Source organism: Argopecten irradians, chromosome 14, assembly GCF_041381155.1.
Source record: "Argopecten irradians isolate NY chromosome 14, Ai_NY, whole genome shotgun sequence".
Classification (NCBI taxonomy): Eukaryota; Metazoa; Mollusca; class Bivalvia; order Pectinida; family Pectinidae; genus Argopecten; species Argopecten irradians.
In genome coordinates this window covers 16,646,321-16,656,009 of record NC_091147.1, presented here as the reverse complement: position 1 = coordinate 16,656,009, position 9,689 = coordinate 16,646,321, and the positions used below count along the sequence as shown (strand labels likewise).

The window sequence follows — 9,689 nt, the reverse complement described above, 5'->3', positions numbered from 1 at the left end:
AGAAAAAAAAAGAAGGAATAATGTGCAGCATTACATTGCCATTGTCAACTTAATGTGATAAACTGATAAATAGGCAGACGCTTGAAAACATAAAAAATGATACCTTCGGTATCGGACATCTTTGATCGCAGAGGAAATTAATTTGCTGGAGAAAAAGAAATGTGAAGGAGCACATTTTCTCTCATACTTTCTGCGGGTGTAATACTGACATGTAATTCATTCATGATCAGTTATTATTACATGACTACTCAAACAATACATCCTCGTGACATCAGGGCGTTAACTACTACTTTCTCGATAAAATTTTGATTTTTTTTTGTGTACAGAAACTAGGATGGTTTTCTCAAGATTGGTCTCGGCAAGCCTCAGGTTTTACTACACTTTGTAAACCTCGGGTACCATATTCCTACCGTTCATATCCGCATAGTCTTATGGTATAGTTCAAAAAGGCTGTTTAACCGGTGACTTACGCGGGATAAAATGTCCCTGATTTCAGTAAAAAGGGAGTAAATGCTATTTCAGGGTTTTAAATTATCGCGTTCTGGCTTTTGTGACATATCATAAGTGAGTCAACCATTTATCAATACTTTCCGGATAATAACAACTTATTCTGTAAACTATGTCTCAGTTTTATACCGTTTTCGAATTATTATTATCAATATGGCGAATTTCCTTTATATCGAACACAACATGAATGCTATTTCACACTTCAGGAAATACATTTCAACGACTTTGTTTTACTTATTTCGTCAAAGGGGTTGCAAAAAATGGAAAAGATCACAATAACAATATTTTTTTTACATAAGTTTAATGCATATATTACATAGTAAATCAGTGATACTATTTAAATGTCTATGAACTGTGTATACTTGTATATATATACAAATGGTGTTACCAAGAAACTATGATGAATCAATAGAAAATTAGAGAGGCTGAAGCCTCCCAGAAAATTCCTTAAATGATCATAAACCGTATATAAAAGTAACTTCCGGTTATGACTTCGTCAAGATGGCAGAAATGGAAAATTTTGTCCAAAGGCGAAAATTGGCATACATTTTTGTATTTATTGCACAAAAGTAAGTTACAAATTGAGAATCAAATGATAATAGAAATGCTAACATTTTCGACAAATAGTTGAAAACAAAACAGAACCAACAAATTCTTGATGGCCACCAAAATGGCAATAGTATACAAATACAATAACCGTATTGAGACAATTACACGTAGAAAGAAAAAGCGAACGTTTGTGGTGGAAAATAATACCTCAAATAGTTTCCATTATAAAAAACAGAATCAATCGGCTCTTAAGTTCCTATTTAAAAATATATCGGTCATTACGTCATCCAGATGACCGCCATATTGAATTCGGACCAACAATTAAAAACTGAAATAACTTTGTTATTAGAACATCAAATGTAACAGAGGAGGTATCGAGATTTCTGCTGTATTAGAAATATTTCCTAAAGAACAATGTTGATAACAATCCAAGATGCCTGCCAAAAAAGTAATCATTGTTAATAAAAATGTTATTAAAGTTAAAATTTACTGTATATGCAAAGATTAATGGGCGATGTGATTTTCTATCAGACGATAAGGACAAAACAGGTTTCCACCATGGTAATGAATCAACAGGTTAATTTGTTTAGACAAATATTAAGATCCGTCATGAGGTCATGAAGATGGCGACCATCCCGATATAGACAAAAATATGACAGAAATAGGATAAACTATATTACCTCATATAAATTTCATAAACAAAGTAGAATATTGAGGATAGAAAAGAGTAGATTATGTCTGATGTCAATAAAAGTAAATTTACAAAAAAAAAAAAAAAAAAAAAAAACCCAGCATTAATAGAAACATGGAACAGTGGTTACGCTGGGACTAACTGTACAATGCCTCAGAAGTTTTAGTACCGTGACGAATAATTGGTCAGAGGAGAAACATGTTATAACCATTTCACATTTATAACTCTCTTGATTCTAGTTGCATGTTTCTAAAAGGTTGAACTAGGTCATGTTTAGTCATTTTCACTGTGACACAATCCTCATCAGGTCTGATAGCACTTAATGTGGTCAGTATAACATCAAATGGTTTTATTACAAAGCATAGCGTTACAACATCCTTAGATCGTTAGTCCGCTAAACCTGACTATATTATTAGGTTTTATTTTTTTTGCATAATAAATTAAAAATCCTAATAATAAAGGCAGGTATAGCGGACTACAACATCCTGACCTCACATCAATATGATTTTATCATATGGCTGATTTTTGATAATTTCTAGGTTCCTACTTAAAAACCCGCATTGTTTATACTCAACCAAGCTGCATGGTTCTAGAACCATCAAACCACAATACATCTATTATTTGTGTTACATATCTACTGTAATAAACAACACCACATCTTGTAATCCTCTTTCGCCATACAGGGCTTTAATGAAGCTGAGTGCTTTCTTTTGAATGGGTTTCTTGGATAACATCTAGACACTGTCAGATGATTACGGAATTGGAATTCATTGCATTAATTCTACACTATACATTGGGAAACATCATTTTCTATACACAATACATCAACATGGTAACAGTGTGAAGAAGCAGCTTGACTGCATATTCAATGTGTTTGTAAGGCATCATACATATGTGTCTGTCCATTTGCATGATTTTTACAGCTTAAGAATGTAGTCTCATGATTTTGGGGAATTTGAGACTGCCACCTTAATTCACAAAATCTGATGGTTTTCAAATGATTACTAAAGTAAAAATAACATGTCAAAATTTTCGCCCGGTAATGACATATATAACTTAACGGCTGTGAAAGAAAGGTGTTATAAAGAAAGAGAATCATTACAAGAATGAGTCGTTGGTAACAGAATGTACAGTATACTAAAACATTTTCTTCTGTAAGGATTCGTCTGACATTGTTATGTATTTGGGTTATACTGGAGACATACATTTGTATAGCATGGATGTAGGGAATACACATGGTCAAAAGTCAATTTGCTTTTGATTTGTTTAACGCCTAATTAACATCAGTTCATTTAAGGACGTTTAGAGGTTGAAGAAAAGATGGAGTAGTCGCATAAAAACCATCGTAAGTGAACTTTTGATAAAATGTCATCTTATATGGACATCTTAACCACAGCAGCACCTGTCAAATGTCAAATACAGGTATATCATTCATGGGACTGTCAAAGATTTGCTGATCACACGAGGAAATGGATCGCACTTCAAATGTGATGTTTATTGTATTAGTCAAGTTATGAACTGTTCTGCCTTTTTAAATTCACTTGTGGTGAATCTTTAGCAAACTCTCACTTCATACTATGTTTAAAAACATCCAAGAAGCCAATGTATCATATCCGATAGTAAACATCTTTCTAAAAGCCTCATTATATATTCATTTTGTCTTAGATCTATATGTTTTGTATGGCATTGAATAGCTGATTCGCACGATTACCAACGACGTTGAGAATGGTCTCTTTAGATTTAATAATATCTGATTCTAGGCTCATGATTTTGATTTCTAAATCTGTCATTCTTTGCTCTATTTCGGTTTCTAGATCCTCCATTCCTTGCTCCATTTTGGTTTCGAGGTTTTCGATCTGTTCCTCCATTTTTGTTTCAAGGTTTTCGATCTGTTAATCCATTTTGGTTTCAAGGGACCGAATTTGTTTCCCAAGTTTCCCTAGTTTTCTTAAAGTTTTGTTAAGGCGTACTTTTATTCTTTTCTGGACAGTCTCTTCCAATTTAAAGATATCGGATTCTAAACCCCCCATTTTGATTTTGAGGTCCTGCATCTCTCCAGCTAGAATTTCTAGATGTCTGGACGTGGTTTGTTGGTGTAGTTCGAAGCTTTTCTGGATAACCGATAATTTAGACGTCACAGTTTTTTGAAATGTCTCAGTTTGTTTTTCGATGTTTGCTGCTTGACTCGTTGATAATAAATCAATGATAGATTCCATACCACCAGTTGTTTTCTTCTCTGAATTCTGTAATTCAGCTGTAAGATGGCCCATACATTTTTTGATATCGACCAAATCTTTCTGCATCTCCTGCAAATATGAAGTCTTTGTATCAATCGTACCTTGCAAGCGTTCCTCGATATCTCGCACTTCAGATTTCAATCCGGACACTTCCCGTGCGTTCTTTTCAGTTGTAAAACGGAACGAACTTTCCAGTTTCTTTTGAACTTCTTCAGATTGGGCCGTGGCGTGTTCCGTGCTCTCTAGATATAACTCTACATTTTGGTGCTTTAGTTTTGCCAGATGTACTTCTAAATCGTCGTGTTTATTCCTCGTCAATGCAGATACATCATTACTTGTACTGGTGACGGTAGTTCTGATGTCTTCTCCTTCGTCTCTGATAACACCGGTTACTCTTTCCTCTGAGGCTTTTATCTCCTGTCCATGAGTCCTCGTCTGTTCCTTGTGCTCTTCAGTCATTTTCTCTCCGGACGCTTTGATGGAGTCGCGAATTTCGGATATTTCTTCAGCTAAAAGAGAAACAATGATTATGATTTAGTTCATGTTATATCTGGAAAATACCATTAAAGTGCTACGAAAAAAGTGTGACTTGAGAACGTTTAAGTTGCTTCATTAGGGTACATTTACCTATGGACAATTTTTAATTAATAGTCGCCTAGGATAAATTTGGACTTCTTAGAAACATATTACCGGCTACGTGTCACCTTTTGAAAAACTTTTTTCACGGATTTCATCTTTTTAAAAATTACACATATGGTATGTTTCAAAATGATTTCAAATTATGGACAAAATCGATAACATGCAGTATCTGGAGCAAATCCAAAACCATAACTTTTATCCGTGAAAAATTTAGATATTTGTTTTGCTTGAAAAATCTGTTTGTAGTCAAACTAGGTAGTAAATTATAAATGGGTATAAAAAAGAGTGAAGGCTCTTTCATTTGCAGTAATAATTTAAAAAATAAAATAAAATAATGGACACAAGGGATCCCCTTGACACACATCTAAAGTATTGCTAGAACGTCATTTTAAGCCCGTTATGCCTTTTTAAATGTGCTGTTGTGGAATGAATTACAGATAATATATAATCTCTTCCATTCTGTTATGATCTATAGTGGCTCACCATTGTCTTGGACGACTGTGTTCTTGTTTCCAACCACTGTGGTCTCGTTCACTACAACATTCATCTGGACAGAGGATCGCATATTCTGGGTCATTTGTTGTAAGAAAATAGGAACAGCCGGCTGAACTAGAAACCAATAGGAAAGGTATACTTACATAATACTCACGAATCGTATGAAGATTTATATTTGTCAGTAATGCTTTAAAGTTATAGTTGCCGTATTTTTCATACTCGAGAATCAAAAGAGCTTTTAATATGTTATTAGCACCAAACGTTACCAATATTTTGAGAATTATAATACTTACAATGGATAGGTTTTAATTTTATAAGTACATATAATTTCAAAGAGAATTTTGTCAGGAGTGTCAAATATCATAATATTTACGTCTACAATGCAATATAAAGACTACACAAGGTCAAATAAAAAGTCTGAAATGTGATCTACCAATTCATTTCACATATTTACGATGATATTAGTAATTATAAAGCGACTTCTTCATTTTCATCATCTAAACATATTGAAAGCATAAAAACAATAACTATTACAATGCATAAATTATGTGTTTTTGCAAATGCTTAACAAACATCTAATATGTTTGTCCGTACCTTTGAATGATTTTCACAGCATTCAAAACTAATAGCTTTCAATAGCTTACCACAAAAAAATACCATTGCTATCAGTTTTAGTACCCGCCAGCGAAGATACGCACACCATGCAACTCTTTTGTAGTACAATGTTAAGTCTATGTCGGATGTCACAGGGCCAGCATGTTTGGCCGATAGAGCCAAGTCAATGGATTATACAGGTTTTATTTGCTAACTTATTAGTAAAACCCAATGTGCTTTGATTATAATTTGACAGCCTTAGGATTGCTTATATTTGAATATTTAAGCAGTATTCTCAATATCGTTTGAGTTTATGAAGCCATAAACACTATTAGCACTTTCTTCTAGGTGACAGTAACAAAAAAATCTAGTAAACCGTTTGGATGGCAAAACAACAAAAATGTAACGTGTTTTCGAATTGATCATTTTCATATCTGTTAAAAGTGCAAGCATGGCACATGAATATTATATAATGATACATTTAGGGCTTTTTACATTTGGTTGAAAACACCTATTGTTTTGGTTCTGTTTTTTTATCATTCTTCTGCACTGAAAGTAGTATACAAAGGATCTCCGAAATGCTAAGAGGTATGACAAAGAGCTTGTCTCCATATTATAGGGCATGCGTTGAAGGTGTGACAGCAGCATTTTTATGTTGGTCAAAAATCAAATATGGCCGCTATGACCTCACTTCCGGTTTTAAACTTATGTTAATATCTCGTTAACGGCTTGTCTAATTTCTGTGTGTTTTGGATATGGTATGTAGAATCAATTATAGTGCAAATTACTAACGTAAAACGTCACCTTCTGGTTGGCAATAAGTTCAAAAGTGCAAAACTCGAAAGTTCGAAAAACTGATTAAAAAAATCTTCTTCTCAAGTTCTAGAAGGCCCAGAGACCTAATATTAGGTCTGTAGCATGCCGACATAAATGGCTACCGAGTTTGTTAATATGAATGACCTTTATTCAAGGTCACATGGTCCAAAAATCCTAAAATTTTCAAATAACTTCTTGTGAACTTCTGGAAGGCCTAGAGGCCTAATAATAGGCCTGTAGCATGCTGAAACAAATGTCCACAAAGCTTGTTAATATGATTGACCTTGACATTTATTTAAGATCAAAGGAGACAAAAATCCTAAAATCTTCAAATGACTTCTTGTGAAGTTCTAGAAGGCCTATAAGTCTAGAGACCTTATATCAGAGACCTAATATATTTATTAATATGAATGACCTTAATATATCAATGTCATACAGAAAAGTATACTTACGTTGTCGGTTTCCATTGTCCTGTACTACCAAAGCCTGATTTAAGGCAGCACTACCGTCATTATCTTCGTTGGTATCTGAACGAGATGGCTGTTCGACATCCGATGGCGTTTCTATATTGGAATCACGCTGTTCGACATCTAATAGCGTTTCATCATTGGTATTACTCTGTACAACGTCTAATGGCGTTTCATCATCGGTATCACGTTGTTCGCCGTGTGGTGGCGTTTCAACATTAGGATCACGCTGTTCCACGCCTGACGGCGTTTCATCTTCGATATTACGCTCTTCGACATCTGGTGGTGTTTCATTTGTGGGTTCAGAATGTACGATGTCTAATGGCGTTTCATTGTTGGTATCGCGGTGTTCGACATCTGATGGTGTTTCGTCATCAGGATTACGCTGTTCCACGCCTGACGGCGTTTCATCTTTAATATTACGCTCTTCGACTTCTGGTGGTGTTTCATTATTGGGATCACAATGTGCGACGTCTGACGGCGTTTCATCGTTGGTATCGCACTGTTCGACATCTGATGGCGTTTCAGCACTGGTATCACGCTGTTCCACGCCTGACGGCGTTTTATCGTTGGTATCACGCTGTGCGACGTCTGAGGGCGTTTCAGCACTGGTATCACGCTGTAACACGCCTGACGTCGTTTCATCGTTTGTATCACGCTGTTCGACATCTGATGGTGTTTGTTTATTTAGATCATGCTGTACCGAGCCTGACGTGCTTTTCATTTTTGATATTACGCTCTTCGACTTCTGGTGGTGTTTCATTATTGGGATCACAATGTGCGACGTCTGACGGTGTTTCATCGTTGGTATCGCACTGTTCGACATCATTAGGATCAGGCTGTTCCACGCCTAACGCCGTTTCATCGTTTGTATCACGCTGTTTGACTTCTGATGGCGTTTCATCATTGGGATCACAATGTGCGACGTCTGACGGCGTTTCATCTTTGATATTACGCTCTTCGACGTCTGGTGGTGTTTCATTATTGGGATCACAATGTGCGATGTCTGACGGCGTTTCATCATTGGTATTACGTTCTTCGACATCTGACAGCTTTTCAGCACTGGCATCACGCTGTTCCACGCCTGACGGCGTTTCGTTAATCAGGTTTCGCTGAATAACGTCTTGTAGCATTTCATTATTCCTATCTTGTTGTTCGACGTATTGTTGCGATTCATTGTTGGTATCTTCATTAGTTACATCTGGTCGTGTTAAGGTCAATGCGTTTATCCTCTCCTCTCCTACAGCATCAACGTTTTTTTTAATTGTGTTCTTTGAAAATATCTGCCTAGATTCCATTTTGAAATGAGATGAATTGGCGGCCATTACTGTGTTCTGACACAGTAATTATAGATATTTGTTGGCTATCTCTTCAACCAATGTAAATTACATATTTGTCTTGTCTGCTTCCTTGATAATAAATGGATCCTACAATTAAAAATTACAATATCATTATAAACAAAGACAGTAATTCAATAATATCACAATCGAAAGTTGACACAATTTCGATTTGTAAAGGAATATCCTGCAATACAGATTTTAATGGCATGGTTTTCCATTCTGTGTTAACAATATTGTCGACCATGCACCCGAAATGTGATAAAACGTACCTGGTATTACCGGTCTAGTCCTTGATGTAGAATTCTGTGTTATTATGAAGACTGCATGCTCATGACATATGTATACATAATGTGGAAATGGAAATTTTCAATACTACGTCACGGGATTTCCCGAGGGGCGCTTTAGGTATAACAACTGTCCTTTTTAGTAAACGATTATATCTGAACCCTATACCCGGTTTGACTGGTTTCAACAGTTCCCTAGCATTGCCTCACATTATTAATATGTCTGGTAAAACCCCAGTACACGTGTCACTGGTATAGTATTGTTAAAAATACACTAAACTGTTAAAAAGACCCCCGGTTCAACAATGCTGTATACATATACTTAGACATTAGGTAACATCTGACTTATTTATGTATTCTACCCCGTCTCTATAGTGCGTAACCTATCGCTCGGTTGTTCTAATTATAAACCTGTCAATGCCATAGGTAATCACGCTTAGGTGAATGTGTTTTAAAACTCTAGTTTTACTATCACATGGATTCTGCGAAAATTTTATTGGTAAAATTGTTTAGCTCATAAAAGAGAAAAAAGAAAAACGTAGCAAAACAATTATGAGACATAACAAAGTAAGTTTTATATATTACTAAAGTAGTATATATAGTATGTGATATAATTGTGTATTGTAATGTAGAGTTAAAATATTACCATTAAGGTATTATCATAATACTGTACTTAGGAATATTTTTTATATATTTTTTCTTTATATGCTGAAACTTAACTATACTTTTATACCGCCTATAAATATTCTTTCACTTCATTTGTATTATATATAAATTGGTACCAGGAGGAGAACTTAATAAACATAGACATTGTCTTTTTAATTTAAATGAAATGAATTGTAATTGATATTGAAATAGTGCTAAGATATAGTATGATAATTTCATTTTATTAATATCTAAATTTCACATGAAATAAATGTGATATGTTGCTCAAGGTAGATTTGATAAGGAATACAGATCTAGAATTAATTATATTGTTCTATGTGTATTATGTAATTATAATTTAGGTATTGTTGCGTCGTCTGAGGGCGTTTCAGCACTAATGTTATCACGCTGTAACACGCCTGACG

General features: G+C 34.9%; 1 protein-coding gene across 1 annotated transcript; it reads right to left on the bottom strand.

Moving 5' to 3' along the window:
- Positions 1-1,802: 1,802 nt before the first annotated feature.
- On the bottom strand, positions 1,803-8,987 carry LOC138307883 (protein IWS1 homolog). Its single transcript, XM_069248802.1, has 4 exons — positions 8,605-8,987; positions 6,981-8,422; positions 5,107-5,232; positions 1,803-4,493 (listed from the first exon to the last, which is right to left on the bottom strand). The coding sequence occupies exons 2-4, from the start codon at positions 7,822-7,824 to the stop codon at positions 3,640-3,642; spliced, it is 1,824 nt and encodes a 607-aa protein (XP_069104903.1). The 5' UTR covers positions 7,825-8,422; positions 8,605-8,987; the 3' UTR covers positions 1,803-3,639.
- Between the last annotated feature and the right edge of the window lie 702 nt (positions 8,988-9,689).

Coding starts and splice junctions, on each gene's coding strand:
- LOC138307883 (XM_069248802.1), bottom strand. CDS start 7,824: ATGATGTCGAACAGTGCGATACCAACGATGAAACACCGTCAGACGTCG. Junction 5,233..6,980: donor GGACAATGGAAACCGACAAC/GTAAGTATACTT, acceptor ATTGGTTTCTAG/TTCAGCCGGCTGTTCCTATT. Junction 4,494..5,106: donor CACAGTCGTCCAAGACAATG/GTGAGCCACTAT, acceptor TTTCTCTTTTAG/CTGAAGAAATATCCGAAATT.